Source organism: Corvus hawaiiensis, chromosome 2 (genome assembly GCF_020740725.1).
Source record: "Corvus hawaiiensis isolate bCorHaw1 chromosome 2, bCorHaw1.pri.cur, whole genome shotgun sequence".
NCBI classification, from domain to species: domain Eukaryota; kingdom Metazoa; phylum Chordata; class Aves; order Passeriformes; family Corvidae; genus Corvus; species Corvus hawaiiensis.
In genome coordinates this window covers 116,133,950-116,156,208 of record NC_063214.1, presented here as the reverse complement: position 1 = coordinate 116,156,208, position 22,259 = coordinate 116,133,950, and the positions used below count along the sequence as shown (strand labels likewise).

The 22,259-nt window shown below is 38.3% G+C and overlaps 1 protein-coding gene across 13 annotated transcripts in view; it reads left to right on the top strand.

Moving 5' to 3' along the window:
* Positions 1 to 22,259, top strand: part of CASK (calcium/calmodulin dependent serine protein kinase) — a 190,084-nt gene that overhangs the window by 72,553 nt on the left and 95,272 nt on the right. For all 13 annotated transcript variants that reach the window (XM_048289611.1, XM_048289603.1, XM_048289565.1 and 10 more), the window contains exons 3-5: positions 8,951 to 9,056; positions 16,008 to 16,085; positions 17,379 to 17,451. In XM_048289611.1, coding sequence (XP_048145568.1) covers positions 8,951 to 9,056; positions 16,008 to 16,085; positions 17,379 to 17,451 — 257 coding nt within the window. The remainder of the gene's footprint in view (positions 1 to 8,950; positions 9,057 to 16,007; positions 16,086 to 17,378; positions 17,452 to 22,259) is intronic.

Below are 22,259 nucleotides of genomic sequence, written 5' to 3'. Positions count from 1 at the left end.
CAGATTTCTGCAGCATCCTGTGAAGTTTTCCTTTCTTACGCAAGCTAGCTGAAAACAGTTTGAGGTTTTTGTAAACCGAGACTTTATCTTGCACCTGTGAATTGTTTTCCAGTTTGTTACGGTACCTTGGAAGGTGGTTTTGAAAGGAGTGTTGTAGATCTCAACCAATTGTTCTGGTAGGTGGTTGATCAAGGGACCAATAATACCATGCCACTCTTGCGAACCAAGTTATATAAACGAGTTTATAATTAATTAAATAATCCCATTTTACCCTGGACTTGAATTCTGTGTTGTTCTTCTCACCGTTCTCGGTACAACAGCGACATGAACTGTACCCGTCATTAATCAGATCAAGGGTATAGAACTGGCCAAACACAAAGCTCTCAGCAGCTGAATCGATGCAGGCTCCATTCATGTTCAGCTGCTGACTCCATGCAGATCAGAGCTGGAGCTGTGTTGCCACCTAGTGAGAAATCTGCAGGGACACATGTCCACGTGGAACTGCACAAACAGGACACTACCGAGGGAGAACAGAAATACCATCTGACTCACAAGTTCATCTCTCAGTTTTAATTTGAGGTTCAGTTAAATATATTAAAACATAAAACTAAGGCAATTAGCATGTCCTGATAATACTGTGAAATCTGATTTTCTGACTTTACTCTTTGGGAGAAGGGCAGCAATGTACAGACTGTTGAGATTTGACATATTGTCAAATGTTTTAAGCCATTGTTGCTGTAATCTGGCCATTTGTTTCTGTTGCTGGGCTGTCAACGCTGTTGTGCTCAGAGGTGTTTGTGCAGGTTCCCAGGACTTGCCAGAACCAGTTTGGTGGAAAAACAGCTCCAAGGGGGGGAGGGGAAAAGATTGTTTGCAGTTGAGGTGGATCAATTCCTCGATTGTGTTTATGGTGCAGTTGCACAAGCATTGCACCAGCATGAAGGGAGGGATGGAGCAGGAGTGGAGAAGGAGCTGACAGAAGAGGGAACAATTGCTGCATTTAGTGGGGCTGCATTAAGTGTTAGTTTTCACTTCAAGAAAGCACGAACTGTGTAACTTTATGAAGTCACGGCCTTCTGGTTATTTCAGTGAAATCCACTGTGACCATACAGCTGAGAATTTTACCAGTTCAGTGCTCCAGCCAGTGTGTAGCATTCTTTTATCAAATACACACCATGTGTCCAATTGTTTCTGTTTTATTATTGTTAGGTTTTAAAATTTCACGGCATATTCTGACAGATGTGCTTCTGCACCCACCATTCCACTTCCCTCTGCTGGAGAACTCATTGTATCACGAAGTGTTTAAAATTGTGGTTTGCAGTGTAAAAACCTGTGGTCTGTGGTACTTGGGAAGGTGTTGTGTTTCAGGCTGTTGCACGGTGCTGGGAAACAGGTGGAACATGGGATTTAATAAATGTGGTTATCAGTAGTCAACCTGCTTTCATAACTTGATTGATCACAACTTGAGAGTCAATGACTATTTTCAATTTCCTTTCATTAATTATTGAAAACAGTGCAACATTAGGAGAAAAGTGTTTCAGATTCTACAGCACAGCTTGCAAAATGTCTTCAGCAATTCCATTTCTGTACAGAATGCCAAACTCACGACAGAGAAAACCTTCCTTACTCCTTTTTAATTTAGTTTATGGAGTTTGTAACCCTACTTCTAATTATTATGTTCCTTCCTGGGCTTGTGAATTGCTTCAGAAGCTGCTACTTTGCTGCAGAGAGAACTACCAACAGTATTTTGAAAGACAGAATGTGCATCTAATTAATTGAAAAATAATAATCCAGAAAGTGTTGCTTTCACATTCCTATGTTCCCTCTTTCTCTTTTCCCCTAGCCCTGAACCTGCTGTTGAGTATTAACCAAGAGGACCTAGAATGTGGAAAGTCCTAGATGAGAGATACCTAATCTTTATTCTTCCTTGAAAAATGTTAAGATTTTTTTTCAAAGTGATGGGTGCTTTGTAAAAAGTTGCTAAAAGTTATCATTTAATTAAATGAAATTGGTTTAGATTATCTGCAGTAGGCAGCTGTTAAATACTCTTTTGGGCATTCTTAAACATTTTTATTAATTCAAGTTGATTCATTTCCTAAAATACACCATCTTATTTATGAAGCATTGCTTATTTGCATGTCAGTAAAAATGAGGAAGTGAATAAACAGAGGAAGAGTTGCTGTCATGGACACAATTATGCGAACCAGCTTACACTGTGTCAGATACATGATTCTGGACAAGTCTGGTGGATGTATCAGAAGCTGAGAGAAAAGTGGGATTTTTTCACACCCAGTTTCATGTTCGCCATAGCTGACAGAGTATAAATTGAGGAAGGAAAATTGCCTTTTAAGTCTCCCAAGACACCCAGCTCCAGCTAAAAAGTCATTAACATGGTTATATTTATGGCCTAAGACTGAGAAAGAATAGAGTAACAAATGAAAGTTACTCAGAATTTAGGAAACACCTGTAAAGTCTAATTCCACAAAATGAAAATTTTCGTAGGTTTCTGCATGGAGATCTCAGAAAGGGAAATATTAGCTGTAACTGCATTTTGTTGGTCTTGCTTCATGTCAGCATTTTGTTTCCAAATGCTACAGTAGCATTAAAACAAAAGATACTGACAGGAAATGGATTATCTCACATTGGCTCTGTACTTGTTGATTGACATGGTGCTTTTATCAAGGGCGACTCACAGACACATGCATTTGTTTCTTTTTGGTACATGTTTTGAGCATGTTTGCTAAGGTACAGATTGATTATGCAACACAGATTTGGTGACAATGGAGACACTTTCAGGGAAAGGTGTGTACTTGTGTTTTGCAACATCCTAAGCAGCACTAAATGCTGCTTTTCCCAGCCTTACTTGCTTTCTCCTTCCATATTCCTTTTGTTTCTTTTAAGTTGACTTCTATAATTGAGGTTGCTCATGAGCCATTTCACATGCTAAAACTGCAAAACACTGAGCCATTGGAGACAAAAATGATTTTTTTTTTTTTTTTTTAATCTGAGTTAACACTGAAATGGTTTGGTGTGTGGTGTGACAAGCTGCAGGCTGCTGTACAGTGGAACAGAGGGCAGGAATGTGTGTGGGATGAAGGGGGAAACAGGCAGCAGTTAAATCAGCTTGGCTACTGCAGAGCCTCAGCCACCCCAAAGTGTGTGGGAGGAGAGGCAGGAAAGCTTTTAGTGCTTGTTGAGGCAACAAGTCATTAACTGGTCGGATGTATCTGTGTGATGAGGAGTTGCTCATATGTCCCAGGAAGACAGGCAGCGCTGTTGAAGTTAAGGGAAAGGGGAATACTTTCTTGTGGAAGAAAAAAAAAAATTAAAAAGAACAAACCTTTGGGGCTGAAACATTGCTGTGGTTCTGTAGTATAGGAGTTTCACTGCCAATGTCAATACAGGATGTTCCCACCTCCAGCTGCTCGTTCCTGTTGCGGTGTGTTGGCTGCGCTGAGAGCTTTTATGACTTCCCTGATGCATTATTAGAGTAATAAAGCCTAAAAGTAATTTTCACAGAGCAGCAAGAATGAGCAAAGAAAGGAGATAGGGACATTTTTAAAGCCAGTTTTTCCCTGGAGGTTCACCTGGGTTTGAAAGTGTGACCTCAGGTACAGCATGATTGGTTAAACCGGAGTTTGGTGATGTGCAGCATGTTCCACAGTTCTGTTAGAGGATGATTTGAGGCAGAGGTGTGTAGTGTCTACTGCAGAAAGGGAATTAGACCTGGATTAAATAGAAGTGACAAGTTTTTGATAATGGGAGGGTGCAGGGACAGCTTTTGTGGGAAGAGGCTCAGGGCTGTGGGTTCCCAGACAACTCCAGTGGGCAAAAGCTGAATCCATGAGCCTTGTGTGTGGTGCTTCTGTGACAATATTTTTCAGAAGGGGTAGGAAACACTGGAGCAAAGTGTAGGGAGTGTGGAACAAAAAGAGGGAACACCACGGTTAGGGAAGGAGGAGATTCACCATGGCAGAGCAGATGGAGGACCCTTGCTGGAGAGGAACCACTGCAGTGTGCTGAGCATGGTCCTCACCCCTGCACCCCTCAGAGCTGGGGGCTGGAGTGAAGGAGTGAAGTTTAGCGCTTGAAAGGGGCGAGAAAATTTCTTGGTTTCATGTTTATCTTCTTGCTTCCCTCTACCCAAATCACTAAGTATTTGTTTTAATTGGCAAAAAATAAGTTAACTTCATCAAGGCTGTTTCGCTGACAATAGTAGCTGATAAGCAATCTTTGTGTCTTCATCTCAACCCATGAACTTTTTTGTTCTTGTTACTTGTATTTTCTACCCCTGCCCAGCTGAGGGGGAGCCTGGGTGGGAGTTTGACATTTAGCAAAGGCTATTAATCCACAGGACAAAACCTAGTGTGTTTGTAGGGTGAAACAGCTGGGGCTGAGATCTCAGTGTCTGCCTTGTCCACACTTCACATGGAGCATCAGGCACGTTTCCAAGGCACACAATTTAGCTTAGTTGTATCTGGAAGAATTCCATTTGGGTGGTCAGGAGCTTCTCCACAATGCTCACCAGAGGATGGTTGGTGAGAATGACATAACCAAGTGAACAAAACATACTGATTTCCCTTTAAAACTTAGTACTACCACATGTATTTAAATTATATAAAATCATATCTTGCTGTATGAAATATATAGAAGCATTTTAAGCAAGAAGCTTACTGATGCAGATACTTCCTTTCAAAATACTGTCATACCCAAGCTGTGGCTTGAGAACTAATCCTTTAAAGGACTGAACCTGGAAAATCAGAATGGTGTATGTATAAAAATGAATTGTGTATACATAAAAATGACATGTGTCTTCCATCTTGCTAAGAAACTTGGAGCTGTCTGTCCCCAAAAAAGATGGGGCTGCCACAGTCTGTGCATATCACTTTTAAGATAATGAAATGGTGCTATAATGCAGGCTGCTAGAGAGCATCTAATTTCTTCCATGAATATACTTTGAAAATATGTTCAGTGCATTTGAGATGTTTTAAAACCTTGGGTATCAGATTTTGAAAGGAAATCAGGTGTTTGCTAGAATTGTCAGAGATGTATAGGATATTAGGTTGTTAACTCCCATGGGAATTTTAAGTGATACTCATGTTTTATGTTTTCTATCAAAGACTGATATATCTTTGCGATTATTTAGAGCAGTTATCTTTTTTAGTGCTTCCAGCAATTCAGTGTTGCTATCCACACATGAGGCTGTATTTTCTCTGTGTGGTGATCATGGCTAGGAATTCTCTTTTCCATCTTAGAACTTTCCTTCCTTTTTACCGAAGTCTGAACTTTGAAGCAATTTTAACAACTTTAGCGCCTCTCTAAATAATTAGCCAGGTCTAAAATGGAAACTTTAACATGTCTCCAGTTGCTAAAAAAACCTCAAAGTTTTGTAAACAGACTGAAATTCTGGAACATTTATTGGTAACAGTTGTGTAAAAGGATAGCTTGTAAATGCTTTTCAAATTATGATGTGTGAAGTATCAGCCTGTGTGCTAAACAAGTTCAGTGGAACATCACATCTTTTTCCCTATTTCTGGCTGTGTGACAATACCTTTCATGCGGCTGGCAGAGAAACCTCTAAAGCCTGTGCTTTTAAAACTTGCACTTCTATTTATTATTGCTGTTGTCAGTTATGTTTCATTTTGGAAAACGTGCTGACAGGGAAGGCTTAAAGAATTAACCAGAAAGTAATTTCTTCAGCTATATCAAGAAGAGAAAAATGAATAGATGAAGGGTTCAGGAGAATTCAAATGAAGTTAAATAGTAGAGCAAGTAAAAGATGGCAGTTTGGTTTAGATTCCAAGATTTTGTTTGCCTATGGGTATGTTCTTTCAGCTAAATATTTGTTTATTTGTGAAGGAGACTATTGTAAATATGGGACACATGACCATTAGCAAATGACACATCACCTCTTGCTGCTTTTAAAGCCAGCTTACTCCACTGGCAGATTCTAGAGTTGTCCTGTATCTTTTGTTAGGTGTCTGGAATATGAAGGGCTAATGTGGATATGGGATGTGTGTCTGGGACCCTTATTACTACACGACGTGGCTCAAATACGCAGCAGAGGTATAGAAAACTTAACAGGAGGCAGCAAATAGTTCAGACAGTGTTACACTCAGAATGATGCCACAGATAATATTGTGGCTCACAAGACAATGGGATTTTTTTTTAGGAAGTCCTCAATCACCTGGTGCAGCCAAACATCTGCTTGGGTTTGTGTTGCATTCAGAACTGGAACCATATCTGTGGGTACTTGGGATTTTATTTACCTCTTGAACCTGTGGAGGTAAAATTTAATTCAGTCTGGTAAAAGCATTTGATAAAGGATTGAGTAGATGCTGATGTCATTTTTTTAAGTGAAAACAATGAAATGTATGTGCCATCTCTGCCTTTTCTCCTTCTCCCCCTTCCTTTTTACTGTTCTTAGACATGACGTATTTTGACCTTTGGGTCACAGTCCACATGTACTTCAGAATCCATCATCTCTTTTCAGCCTGTGGCTTTGTTGAATCAGTGTGGTATGTACTTGTCTGTCTCTCTATACCTAGTTTTCTTCTTCTTAATAGGCCTACAGCTGAACAAGTCCCTGCTGTGTTTAAAATAGGACTTTGTTCTGCTCTTAGCCCCAAGACCCCTTAGTCACACAAAACCTTGTTCTGTAACTTCTGTTCATTTGTTTTTCTGTTTGGAGATTTTATTTTCCACTTTGTTTCTCCTTCCTCTTGTGCTGGTGCTCAGTCTGTGAGCAATTGCTGCTCTCATCCAATATTACACAGAGGAATGAGGGAAATGGCAGCATATACTTTCTTCCTTTCAGTTCTAATTCTCTTCAATAAAGCTCACAAAATATTAATAAAGGAAGCAGCCAAAATAAACTATTTTGAACACAATTTTTGCCTGTAAATAAAGCATAACTTTCCTGTAATTTCCTGTTGGATATTTTCACTTGGCTTCCCATCTGAAATAGGTATCAGATGCCTTGGTGAAGTGTGGTAGCATTAAAGTTATAAAGTAAGAGACAAAATAAAAGCAGCCTACTTTCTGAAGATCATAGTTATTCACAGAATCACAGTTTTTCATTCTCTTACACTGCCCCTCGGTGTGTTCATCTGTGATCCTGTTTAGGAAGGACTGGATGTGCACTTGAGTGAACCTCTGCCTAGAAAAGGGGTGGGAACCATTTAGTGTGAAATCATTGCCTAACGTGATGGAAGGGAAAGTCACAGTGGGGCTTTAGTAGTTGCTCTGCATTAAGGTGGTGTAAGAACTGATAATATGAGTATTTTCAATAGTGTGAGACATACTGCTGTTTCCTTAGGTTGTAGAATTTCATCTACATAAATAGATATACAAATAAAGGACAAATTTTACATTAATTTCTTTAACAAAATGTCTTTGCCATCACTGAATGATACTTCTTTTTGCTGTTCTGCTTGCACTTCCTGAGATGCCATTACATGATGGTTTCTAAAGGGTTGCTCTGATATTTTGCTTTTAGATTATATTTGCAAGGTTGTGAGGGAGGAAACACATGATGCATGTGTAATATGAAGTTCTGGTAACAAAATATGCGCTTTGTGAATCTGAACATTTTTCTTGGATTGAAATTCAGTCATTTCCAAACTCTCAGCTTTTCTTTTGAATTTATAGATGGCTGAAAGAGCCAAAGTCTATCATAAATCTGAGTTACCTGTTAAATGCTTCACATGAAAGAATGTTCATTTTGCTGCTTGCATTTTTCAATATTACTGATTCATGCTAAGAATATAAGAGGGCACATTAAAATAGGGCATTTTAAATTTCTTTGTAGTGTAGCCCAATAATATGATTAATAGTCTCAGGCCAAGAAATCATATTTTTATTGCTCCATAAGTGCATACGTAGGTCATTCTTGAACAATGACCAATTGTATGGAAAGAGAATAGAAAAGTAAAATGTCTACTTCAGAATTCAGACTGATCTTTTCCTCACTTATCAAATTATCATCAAAGCTATTCATTCAAGATTTTGCTATTCTTTCTAGAATACAAGTAGATAAAAAAAGTTTTAAGGATGGTTAAATAACAAAAATACCAAATAGTTTCAACAAAGAAGAAAGAAAATTAATTAAGTGTGGTGGTTTTTTGCATTTCTTTATCTGTAGAAGGATTGATTTGTGATCAGAAAAAGTGGGAATGCTGTTTAAAACAAAATCTCTCAAGGTTTGAGGGATTTCAGAGTGGTTTCTTTTCTTTTTAGTTGTAACTTTTCCTGCTTTCTTTATTCTTCTCTAGAGCAGAGATGCAAACTAATATATGCTGATTAAAATTTATGCCAGTGTCATTTCATATATTGTGATTTTAAAATAAATATTATTAAAGAAGAGAATACTCACTATTAAAGAAGTAAGCAGCAACAAATTTAAGCATAAGGAAAATACTACTTTACTTATGAGGGTGATCAGGTATCACTGTAGGTTTCCTGGGCAGGTTATAGTTTCCACACTTGGACACGTTCAGAGCCCAGCTGGGTGTGGGCTTGGACAATCTGCTCCAGTTCACCTTGCTTTGAGCAGAGAAATCCGAGACCTCCAGTTATTAATAATAGTTCTGTAGTGCTGTTAAAGAGCCTGTCTCCTGCATTTGGAGGTAATTCTGCAGTGGAGTTGAATATTTAGGATGAAAATCTTGGTGTAGTCTGCAACCTTACATTAAAGGGACTTAACTTCTATAGAGTTCTTCAGACTATGACCAAGGAGATCTTTTATTAATATATGAATTCAAGAATCTCTTAAGTTTTGAGAGCTGTGTAAGTATTTTAATTAAGCATAATTAAATATCATCTTGTCAGTGTTCTTTATAAAGATTAATTAATATGTTAGAAATTTCAATTGTGCCCATCTTTCCAAACATTGTGTTCTAAACAGCTTGAATTTATAGCTAATCTACAACTACTTTTTTATCTCCCACAGATCTGAAGAGAGAAGCCAGTATTTGTCACATGCTGAAGCATCCTCACATTGTTGAACTGTTGGAGACATACAGCTCAGATGGAATGCTTTATATGGTCTTTGAGTTGTAAGTTTCTCTCCTTGATTTTACCTTCTTGTGGTGTCGTTTGCTAAATAAAATCCGAAAAGTATCTCTGCTCACACCTGCAGGTTTTGTAGCTCAGAGATCTTGAGTGCTTTAAAAATACTTATTTCTGACAAGTACAGGTTGTCCCAAATAAAAAAAAGTTGTCCCACTGTCTAAGTGGTGAACACCAGGGTTTCCTAAAGATAGATAGGCATGATCCCTATTGTTGGCTGCAGGGTACAAGAGAACAAGTTGAAAATCTGCTGGTAGACATTGCTGCCTTCTCCTGGTCTTAAAATCAAGAGTCAAACACGGTTAGAAGGGAAAAAGGGATTTTACCTTGGTATTTATTTTAAGGATCCTTAGGTGCACTACATCCAGATGGAATGCACCTCCATGCACACCACAATGCACACCCCCAAAAGATCTGGTATAGCATTATAGGTTTTACTAATTAGCATATCTATCAAAGATTCCCCAATGAGAGGCTTGAATGAGCCCCCCCTCCCCAAGGAACCTTCCCCTGGATGGTTCTATCTTAGTTTACAGAATGTGTTCTGGAGAGGACCTTGGGGTCTGGGGCACACTGATCCCTAGCTACAAAGCTTCTAAAATGTTGAGTCTCCTAGCTGAACAAACAAGTCCAAGAATGTAGGCAAAAAGCACTAAAAATACAGAAGTTGTAAAAAGATATGAAGGGTATAAAAGAAAAGGCAAAAAAATCATCATGGCATCAACATCATCTTTGTGTAACTGGGGATATTCTGTTCCAGTTGTGAAGTTTTGTTTATTTTTTTCCACACTGTTGCTTCTTTAGCAGTGCTTTTCTATTATAAGAAAGTAAAGTTATTGGTGTATTTAAGTATTCTTGTAAGTCAATGTACCTGTTCACAATATATGAAAAGAGGCTTTTATCGAAAATACTTGTTTTGGAAGTTTGAATGTAAGAGTTTAGTTGGAAGGGTGAAAAAAACATGACTTTCCAGCAGTGGATAGGTATTTTTACTCAACATAAAGAAATAAATAGGGGGCAGCCCTGAAATCACCATACTCTTTCTTTGAGGGAAAATTATTCGTCCTTCCTGAGTTAGGTTTTATCTAAATGGGAAGGACACAACCAGACATGTGGAATGGTCATTCTCTCTACCTACCAGCTCTTCTTTTTATGCTCCCCATATATTCTTTCCTAGTCAGTCTGGGCATATGTATTTGTACCTCTTAAATTTCTCTGCCCTTCCTCCATTATGTTTTCTGATGCATTTGAGCTGCTGATATTGGAGTAACCACATCATGCCAGTGTGTTAGGCCAAATTGGCTTGTCCACTAGAGCCAAGAATTTGATTTGAGATGTCCACTTGCCGTGTAGGTAGTGGAAAAGCCAGTGGTAACAGCAAAAAAAATAGGTAAAGCAGAAAATTACTGTTTGCAAGTCTTCTGATTTTTTTTAGATGAGTTTATGAACTTAGGGTTTTGTGAAATAATTGTTCTATGCTTTCCTCTCTGTACATTTTGATTCAATACTTTGCTTTTTATGTTGTAAATCCCAAAGCATGGACCAAGGGACTTTAATTACCCTATTATGAAATAATTATGTACACCTTGGGGAGACATAGTCAGATAATTAACAAGATTTTGAAATGGAAGAAAGGGTTTGCTTCTATTTTTACAATGCTGATAGCTCAGAAATATGAGACAAAAGCAGTAATTATTTTTTAATGACAAGCCTATTATAATTTATGTTTGTACACATAGAAAGCAAGTCTGAACAATTAGAATTACTACACATACACTGCACCTGACTTCAGGCCACATGAAAGAAGGAATTACAATGCTAAATTGTTTGAAGGATAATGATTGTTTATCATATGTATGTCCTTGCCTCCTTTGTACACCAAAAACATCAGTCTTTTGTAGCAGTTATAGAAAATGAGGCAGCAGGAACACCTGTGCTCAAAACGTGACAGGGAGTGGAAGAACTGTGGGCAGGATGTGTTGTTGTGCTGGAGGGGGATGCTTTGGTAAAGTGATTCAGCAGCAGACTGGTGTTTGTGTGGAGTGAGACTGCATTGTCTGAGGCTGGGCAGGTTAGGGGCACACTCTGTAATTGTGACCATAAAAACAAACTTGGAGCTAGCAGAAAAGCATCTCTGTAGGTGTAGGTAACTCATTTCCCCCCATACTGCTTTCTGCTCATTATGCTGTTACTGTAACGAGCTCAACTGATTCGCAGCAAATTTCTGTCTACAGTAATAAAATATATTTCATTAGGGTGTAGTTACTCTGAAATTACTGAAAAGGGGAAGACAACACAGATCTGCAGAGGAGACATAAACCCAGCTGTGATGAGTGATTTGTGGGCTGACAGGTGCTTTGCATGAAAATTAAGGCAGGCCCAGCACGTGAAATGCATGGCGTAACCAAAGCTAAAACTCTGTGCCATCACTTGTACATAAATAATACATTGGTTCACTACCTTTTCATAGGCTGTGAGCTGCATGCCACAGCTGCTAGGAGGACTCTGAGTATCTTGCCAAACCTATTGGTACAGAGTAAGTTGAATAAGGGAATGTAGCATGTACCTGGTAACAACAGTTTGAACCACTAGGAAAATGTACAATTTGTGCCCAATTTTGAAAACTTTTGTGAAAAGAAACATCTAAAAAATCAAGGCATGTTTCACAGAAGCACTGATGAACAGTAGCAATGAGGTTTAACACCAAAAAATGAGCTCTGTTTTTAATAAGGGGTTTTTAAACCCCTTATTCACACACAAACTCAAGCACTCTCTAGAATGGGCCATGTCTCACGTTACCATAGGCTGCATGGTGCCACTGGAATAAACTGCAGTGAAGCAGTTGGTCGTAATAGATGAAGTGCATATGTAGAGTAAGAAGCAGACCCTCTCCCAGAAAGTCTTACTGCTAAGGTAAAAATACTATTTTAGAAGTATTTAGGTGTTATTGCATCATTAAATGAGAGAGAGTCTGCCTGTGCAAAATTATTTCCCTCTCACACACCCCGGTTGTCCCCCCAGATGGACTCTTTGCTCTGACAGAAGTGATCCCTTGGAGGTTCTAGAGACACCTTACATCTGAGAAAGGCCAGCTCTCTTCTCTATAATACAGTTGCAATTTTCTTTCCCATACTTGGTGTTATTTGCTGGCAGCTGTATAGAATCACGGGGTCATTTAGGTTGGAAAAGACCTCATAAGATCATCAAGTACAGCCATTAACCCAGCACTGCCAAGTCCACCACTAAACCACGTCCCTAAACTCCACATCTACACATCTTCTAAATAACCCCAGGGATGGTGACTACACCGTTAACCTGGGCATCCTGTTCTCGTGATTGACAGCCCTTTCAGGGAAGAAGTTTTTTCTGCTATCCAATGTAAACCTCCCCTGGCACAAGTTGAGGCCATTTCGCCTCTTCTGATTGCTTTTGTTACCTGAGAGAACAAACCGACCCTGACCTGGCTACAACCTCTTTCAGGCATTTGTAGAGACTGATGAGGTCCCCCATGAGCCTCCTGGTTTTATTTAGAATACTGTTTTCTCTTTGGTATACAAGTGTCACTTTATATTCTATTGCTTATTACATTTCTCCTAATGATCATTGATTTTTATCAGTGAGAATACCTTGAGAAGGGTCAGAGCTACTTGAATTATTTCTAGTATTTCTAAAAGGAAGCATATATACATTTCAAAGGGTCTGAAAACTAGATTTCAGACTTAAAGAGTACATTATTTGTAGTTCATCCTCAGCATATATGGACTGAGAGTACTTGGCATGCTGAAGAACTCAGATACAGGAGCAGTGAGTGCATTGCAAATACCTTGGTATCTGGTCATTTGCGGAATATTGTCTCACCACTATACATAGGTGGGTTTAGTTTTTCTTAGTGCATTCTAAGAGAGATTTATCTCTTGGGACCTTAGAAGAACTGATGTGTTAAGCTTTAGCAGTTAGGATGTGTAGTTGTCTACGTAGAGCTTTGCCATTTAATGTAGCTAACATGTAAAAATGCTTCAGGTTTAAAATCTCAAATTCATAAAAGCAGTACTTAACAGGGTTGCAGTTGGTTTATTTGAGGTAAGTGAAGATGGCAAATATATAAAAAATGTCGAGTTGTGAAGGGAAAAACACCATCGTGCACAAGCCTTCAACACACGTGGTACAAGCCTCAATAAACTCAGTTATGAGCAATATGTCAACTCTTAATTTTTTATCTTCTTTTTATTAAGTAATAAGTCAGTTCCCTAAATGAAGCTGTGCTTCTAAAGCTTTCTCATTTTTCATCAATAAATTAAATTGTAGGCCACATCCTAATAGGTCTGCAAATCCAAAGCTATCATACCCCCTAGTATGAAAACACAGATCTCTTCTGCAGTGTGCTGTCTATTCTTCAGTCACTGCTGGTGTCAGAGCAGATTTCTGTATATATATATTTATATTTACTTATTGTGTGTAGATATATATATAAATATGTAAAATACATTGGTCCCAGTCTGTTCATGTCCCTGCCGTGAGCTCCCTCTGCTGGTGTCACGGAATTCTCTCAGATTAACAACCGTGTTGTGGTTTTTTCCCAGATTTTTTTGCATCATCCACTTACGTCTTCAGTGTGAATATATTTGTATGTTTACTTCAGTGGATTTTAACTTTTCTTTTTGTCTTTTTTTGTGGTTTTCACATGCTTATGCTGATAGTTTCAAACCCTTGAGACTTCCTGAACTTTCATTCCATCAGTATTCCAAAACTTTAATGCTCTTATATCATATAAGGCTTTCAGTTTCTGCAAAGTCATCTTGTAAGTGGTTGAGCTGTTGCTGAATTTTTTGTCTGTTGGTTCACTGAATTTTCTGGGATTTCTTGTAACTGGAGTTGACTGGCTTTTTTTCAGCCTCAGGCTAGACAAAAGTCTCATGATTTTCAGGTAAAATTCAGTATCATGTATTGAATGTGTTGTATCACATGGGGTGACACAAGGCGTCTGTATACATGAATCAAAATCTACTCTTAAAAAAAAAGCTTTTTCATTGAAAAAATAGTCAATTGAAGTCAGAGATTAAAGTACACCTGACACATATTTGTGCTTGGGAGGCCAACAGAGTTCATCTTAGTGGAGTGAAACTTTCAAATGTATTTGCCAGGAAGAAATTCAAACTGCCACTTACTGTTACAAAATTTCAATGAAAAATGCTGGTATCTGTAAGTGGGAAGTAGGAATACATGTTAAAGACTATGCTCGTTATAACACCTCATTTAATAGTAAAGTCAATGTAAAGAAATTACACTATTCTCTCCATGTCTCAGAAACTATTGATGCTGCTTAAAAAGCTTGAGTGCCTCTGGATCTTTAATTTCACTGACTTGTTATAAAGTACAGATAATTAGTCTTCTAAAGGGTTCTGCTTCTTCATGAGAATGACATCTCCTTATTTTTGGTAGCTGATTATATATTTTGTCTATTCTACATGTGAGAAAGAGTTGAGAGGCTGACATGAGGGATTTTTTCCAGTGACCAGTGAAATCCAGGTTTATGCTGCTCTCAGTGAGCCTGCCCCACGGCTGCTGTACAGGACTCTGATATTCTCTGGGTGGTGTTTAGCCCTGTATGCAGACTTGGTGTAGGGAATTGTGCAGGACAGAAAAACTGCTGGGAAAAAAACCTGCAGAGGAATATATTGATGCAGTGAAGAACAGCCATGGTTTGGCAGTGTGGGGTTCTTTGCACTCTTCAATATGCTTTTCTTTTGGTTACCAGTCCCTCTTAGAGTTGGCAGTGCTCTATCCACATGATAGTGTATTTTGCATGAGGGAGACCTTTGGGATTTATTTGGGAATTAAAGCTTCTGCACATGGCTTGTGACTCCCTAAGCAGAAGTTTGGCATGGAAGGTATGTAACAAAGCAGAAGTGATGCTGATACTCTGAACAGCTTACTGAAACAGCCCTGGGAATGTTGGCTATCCAGATACCCTGGAAATTCTGCCTTTTGGGTTTTTTCCCCCTTGAGTCTTTGTGGAGGGGAAAAAGAAAAGGTGTGAAGTCTGAAAATGTCATGTTACAGTTGATATTTTTGCAAGTGCCTTATTAAACATGAGTTATGTGATTTTTATTGTTTCTGTTAACTCTTGTTACTCTCCCCATCAGCCTGTGAACATTTCTAGATACCAGTCTGCCTTAGGTCCCTTTCAGGAGAGGGAAAAGGAGGGCAGCACTATAACCTGCTTTCATTTTAGAGAAATGGCAGCCTAATTTCAGCCTAAGATCTATGAACATATCTGCATCTAAAGTGTAATGCTGTTCATTGCGGGAAGTTAGGTGATCAGAAAGATGAGGGAGAAGAGGAAAAGGGTATCAAGTTTCAAAGCTGGTGATACAGTGTGTGGGCTGTCAGTGTTCTCAGGTGTCTATGAGCTGTAAAATCTCCTCATGGCTGCTTAATTATCCAGAGGAGAATGCCAACTGGCAAGACTATACTGTATTTCTAGAGTATTTTTAAAAGTCTTCATTTAAAATTCAAATTGAGTAACATTTTTTTATTACTACAATCGTTAGTATAGAATTGCACTTGTAATGCTTATAAGAACACAACCTAATATCAGGAGCTAATTGTTAAATTGCAGTGTCCTCTTTGCAGGGCATTGACTTTTCTTGCACACATTGTTCAATGACCAGTTTAAGCAATAAAGTAAATGTTTGGTATTGGTAATGTTTTGAGAGAACTGTTACATGACTTGAGGGACATAAATTGGTTAACCTGTGGCAAGCCATTTTCTATTAGTTTATCCATTAAATGTTGTTTTAATGAGTAATGCACTGTACATGTATCTAGAGTATTTTATGTAAGATTCATGTAAGGAAAATGAATAGATTTTTTAAGCATTTTTATGTAATTGATTGTAGTTATCAGTTTTAAGCATTTTTGCCTCTTTTTACCTGCAGTATGGATGGAGCAGACCTGTGTTTTGAAATTGTGAAGAGAGCAGATGCTGGATTTGTCTACAGCGAGGCTGTAGCCAGGTATTTATTATAATTTTAATTGATCCCTCAGGATAAATAGAAAAGAGTGGAATATACTGTTGTATGATCTGTTAGCTACAAGTTGAAAGTTGGAATACTATAAATAAATCCTGTTTCCACACTCTAGATGTTTATTGCAATAATTAGCATTATCAAAGTAGAATTTTGGTGCATTTTGCCATATACTAGTTACATATTTGGATGAGATTACTGAGTAAAACCGTATTTCACATCCAGTACTTAATTGGCTGTGTTTGCCTTTATGGATCTCTCCTATGATGGCATTAAGTGACTTGCCTGATAGGTGGGAGTTCTACTGCTCTTGCTAGATGGAGTTGGTTTGGCTGTTTCTTTCCTATGTATCACTGTGTTTATGGTCACTTCACCTTTTCACTTACGAGATTAACTAAGATGAAAGAGTCTATAAAATTGCAGAAGGATAATAAAACCCACTATCCTAGTGGCATGTTAGTTGAACTCAAAGCCCACAATATTCTTTGTTTGCTTTTCTCAACACTGTAGATTTTTTGGTTGGAGGAGGCATCAAGGTCTGTATTTCACCCTCCTGCTCAAGGCAGGGTCAGCACAGCATTTGAATCATATTGCTCAAGTCTTTTTCTAGTGGGGTCCAGAATACCTCCGAGGAGGGAGATTCCACAGCCTCCCTGAGCAGCTTGATCCAGTGCCTCATTATGTCCCTAGGGACAAAATATTCCCTATAACCAGCTGGAGCCTCCAGAGGACAAGAATTGCCTCCCTTAGCCCAGAGTAATTCTCTGATGCAGCGCAGGATGCTGCTGGCTTTTTTGGCTCTGCTGTGGTCAGTGATCTGTTGGGGCATTCTTTGGACACTGGGAAGGAAGAGGTTGCTCTCCAATCTGCATCAAACAAGTCAAGACCTTGGTCCGATCCTTTTCCAGATAAATCAGGCACTGATATTCACTTTTTTCCTTCCTGTTTTCCTTTGTGATTTGTTATTAATAAAAAGGGAGGGTCCCTGACTTCCTTGTCATATCAAGCAGAATTATTGAACATTTGAAATCTTCACAAAAACCTGGAAAACACAGATTTTTCTTTTCTAATTTCCCTCGGCTTCAATCAGAATAATTCTCAAACTTTAGATTGTAATATTCACTATTATAAACACAAAGTCCATTCTACAGAACTTTGTGTATTTGGGGTTAAATTGGTTGATGAGTTTTATACAGTTAGACTCTTAATACTTAGATTGTTACATGTGTATAGTAATTTTTCCCTGCAGGTTTGTCATGCATAATGTGTTTGTTTTTTCAGTCATTACATGAGACAGATACTGGAAGCTCTACGTTACTGTCATGATAATAATATAATTCACAGGGACGTGAAGGTAAGGGGGTTTAATTACTTTTTTTTCTTCACCACAATAATGCAAACTACTGAATTTCAATTTCTGTAATTTAGAGGAAGAGAGGTGCTGTAGAAAAGGAATCTATTTGATGGGTGTGTTTTTACTCTTATTTTGTCATGTAAGATTAAAGCCCACCCTAATTCCATCAATACAGAACATTTAGGAGGTCTGTATTCACAAATTACGTGTGCATTTGATTATAACTTGCTTTGAAAGTCAGTTTAATATCTAGTTTTTGAATATTCATATGGAATCTGCATTTTTTTTCTTGTTAGGAAAATGCGTGTATAAATTAATTGCATAAATTAAACTGGAATGGTAGTTTATTGGCATCAGTTTGAGAGCATAATGACAGTCCTCATTCACAGTAAGATTTCATAGAGATGCACATGCTTAAATGCTACAATATTAGTAATATTATCTACTTCTTGGAGACAGTCCAATAAACATTTATTATTATGAAAATTTCTCTAATACAGATAAGTTTGGGAGGAGAAATACAGTGTTTAAGACCAGCATATGTACATACTGGTTTTGATCTGGTAAATTTTATACTGTTTCTATGGATATTTATGGAAGTAGTTTATCCCAAAGTACTGTAATGTAAGTAGTTGGGAGTTTTAACCCAAGTGGGCTTGACTCTCTTCAATTTGAATATGCATATTATTTGTTAATGTCATTGCCTAAAATAGTTATTCCCACTTCTCCAAGAGTTTGGTTTCATCCAAAGTGAGTCAAGCTCTGTAGGAATTAAGGAAAATTCTAACAAGCTCTGATGGTGCAGTTTGAGAAATGGCTCTTGGAGTTCAATGAGTAGAGAAGATTGAGAGAGGGTAAACTGTGCTTCAAACTGCTGCAGGTGACCTGTGAGGGGAGAGAGTACAGACACTGAACTGGTGATTTTTATAAGGAGTCATTTGGTCTTCTGTACCCAGACATTGCAGACCTTTCCCAAACTCCTACTCCTTTCCTTTTAAAATCAAGACAATTACTATGTAATAGGCTTTCTTTTTTAAGGTTGGTGTTTTAATAGTAGTGTCTTAGAGCAAATTCTAAAAATGGGCTCTTAATTGCTGGTAGAATGTCTCATCTTGTTCTATCTTGAAGAGTCTAGGTACTTGTAATTGTTTGGTTTTGGTACCACATGAATTTCAGAATTAACATCATCTTTATGTTGCTGTGTCTTCATGAAAGCTCCACTTGTTTTTCTTGGACCATATTCTTGAAAAAACCCAAGTTTCAGCTTCAAGGGCCTCTGAAGGAGGCCAGTTTCACTGAGGGCAAAGTGGGAATTTATTTTAGTGCTTATCTGGTCTCTTAGAACCTCAGAATCACAGGGTTTTGGGGTTTTTTAAATACCATCCTTAGAAATGAACCTGTTCAAATTACATGGGTTAGAAAAAAGTGTTTAAGGTATCTGTCTAAAGCAGTGTAAACCAACAGTGTTTTGTTTTGGCAAAAGCAGTGCAGAGCTGCAGGGTTTGGGTGTGAAACACGTTAAACTAACTGCAGTATCCAGGCTCTAGATGTCACTGTAGACATTGTTTTGAAAGGAAGCAGACTAAATGACCACTTTCCAAATTACCTGAATAAGTGAAAGTGCTTTAATAAAATCTGTAATGGTGATATAGTCATGCTATTTTCTCCTTTTTAGACTTTCTGAATGTTATTTTGAAATGTAAAATGCATGGTTGTTTGCTGCTGCACAGGAAAATTGGCACCCTATAGCCCATGAAAGGTTTAGGTGTCTTGTAGCTGCTTTTGTGCTCCCTTAGCTCCTGGCTATTTAGGGAGAGTTAGAAAGTTTAGATAAAATAAAGTTTGCTGTAGTCTGGTGCCAGAAATGTCACCTGACTTGTCCAAGTCCAGCCTGGGACAAACTCCCTGTGCCCCACATTCACCTCTGATGACAGAATCAAAACGTTAAAGCTTTCACAAGATGGCCTGCCGTTGTCTAACTGCTCTCACTGCTCTGTGAGACCAGATGGTTCTTGAGCCTGGGTATATCACTTGATGCCCTTCAGCATTGCTTAAAGGCTTTATAATCAGTGACAATTCCACATTTGCTTCACCCTCAGTTAATGTGATCCTGCACTGCTTGGAAGCTGGATCATATCGTAAAGGAAAACAGAAGGTGCAGGAAGGTAGAAAACTCAAAACAGCTGTGCCTCAGAAATGTGAATGTCAAGAACTTTTTCTCTAACCACAATGTTTGTTCCTGTTCTGCCGACCTACTGATACGGGACTCAGCCATTCTTTTTATTCTGTCATAGCCTTGCTGTGTCAGGAATACCCAGAAGGTGGCTATTGAACGTGGCAGCATTGAAAGGGAGTCTTTTCCATTACAGAATGTTATTACAGAGAAGTTTGTGTACAGAGAAATCTTTATGTAAGGGAACAACGAAAGGGAAAGGGGAGTGATGAGGGTCTGAAATGTGATTCCTGTCTTTTCCTGTAGAACTCTTGCTGCAATTTGAGTACCATTTGTCACTTGCTTATTTTTGTGATAACTTTAATAGAATGGTTTTTATCAGTAAAACATCAAGAGGTTTTGCAATCTTTTGTGAGCCTCTATTGTTATGTAGAATTCTCCATATTTGCAAAAATCTTGTTATAAAAATACCTTTTAATATAACTGATGTAAGACTGATTTAATCACATCAAGAGCTTTAGTTGCTGGGGTTTTATCCTTAACTTATTCCAAATACTCCAACTTCGTTCTATGATTTCCATGTAGTTTGAGTATCTGTATGTGTTACTGATTAGCAGATTGATTGGTGTGCAGCTGGAATCAGGGTGAGCTTGTCAGCGAAATGCAGACATCCAAAATTTTCATTATGGGTTTATCTTGGTGGGTATGAATGCTTGTTTCCAAGATGTGATCATCTGAATAGATAAACCTGCTAAAGCAAAAATACACAGATTGTGCCTTCTCTGTCACTAAGACTCAGTTCAATATTTCTGTGAGTGGGAGTCAAAACCAGGGAGTTTTTCCAGGGAATAGGACCAAGCCTTATGCACTGCACTGTGTGTCATATACACATCTGAGTTGATCCAGGTGACCTGAGATTGACCTGTGGATTGATTTGCATGGTGATTTGTGCATTATACTGAACTTAACCAGTGGTATGAATTCTGAGAGCACACACTGTTACCACTTCTGTCTTTCGTTGCCTGAGCTGCTTGTAACGCAACACTTTGGATTTTGCCGGCAGAGTTCAACATTCTCACACTTCTGCTTTTAGGCATATCTAAAAAACATGTAAAAGTAGTATATGTGCATGTTTATGTAACTGTATATTCAACTATATAAAAAATAACCAGAATAGAAACTGTTCTTTAAGACTGTTTTCCCTTTTCAGTCTTTGAATACCCAAAACAAGAAAATCTGTTGCATGTTGCTTTCCTTCTACTGTTTTCACTTTGAAACGTCTTTTTTGCTTTCTGGGGACATTCACTAATAACTGATGCTTTTTCTGTATTTTCTAGAACTTACTAGGTTCTTGAGACCCAGTAGCAACTTCCTGGTGAGGATTTTGTTACATATTAAATTGTTAAAAAGTGATTAAGGCTGCAAAACCACTATCAGAGGTGCAGTTGAAGTGTCCGACCTGGCCACATTTTTTTCTGAGGAACACTTCCTCATTCAGTGTAGAAGTTAAGAGCGTCCAAAAAGAAAACTCAGTATTTTTTCTCAGTGTTTCTTCAGGCAATGTTCTTTTCCCCCTTTTTACGTTCGCTCCTGTGCCTCTGCTTCCCTATCTCATGGTCTCCATGCTTGTTTTGTCCAGCCTTTTTCCTATTGACTTGTTAGTATGTTCAGAAGCAGATTTGCTGTGGAGTGTGTCTGTGCTGCTTGGCCTACCTGGAGCTGAACATTTACAAACCTTCTGGTCACTAAGTTTATGTGGTTTTTATATGTTTATATGTTATTATAGTCATTTGCCCAGACAGTTAAAAAACTCATGTCTTCTGATTGATGAGCTGGCTTCCCATGCAGCACATTTGAATGGCTTAACCAAAAATTTGACAGACACTTGTGGTCTCTAAACTGCTTTGCAAACCAGGTGGTGTGCCTATTTGCTTTAGGATTTTGCGTTCACTGCAATAGAAACGAATTGTTGTATATTTTTTTTATTAAACAATTCACATGTCACCTGCTGATTTCTGATTTTGGCACCAGCATGTCAAAGCAATGCAAGTTTACCACGTGAGCTGTGTTTTGCTAGTGTTTTTCTAACTCTCCCTTATCCCTCATGCCTTTATGTTTTGGGGGATTTTTTCTCCATGAACTCTTCTGTCAAATGCTAGACCAATGCAGGACTCAATTTGTAGTTTCTCAAATTGCCTGTACTGCACAAAAGCTTTCCACTATTTGAAACAAGAAACACTTTGATGCAGTTAAAAAATTTAAAGGACATCATCCTGGACAGATTATATAGGAAAAAAGTCAGCCATATGTCGTCTTTTGGTGCTATGTAGGAATGCTGGAGTGGGATCTTGCTAAGAGCCTATCACAGAGTTATATTTGATTTGTAGTTCCCTAAGTTTTGTTCATTTTCTTGGCATTTTGATAAGCACTGGGGTACAAGGGGTTGTGACTAGAAAAGTGTAGAAAGAATGACTTCAGCCTATGCTGCCATGAAAAACTGTTAAGAGAAACAACCCCAGGCAGGCGTTGCACTGAGATAACTACATTCCCTGTAAAATATATTTCAGGAAGGACAGAAATAGTGGGTTCTGAGTTTGTGTCTATGCAAATTATAAACACATTTTGGTAGTGAAGA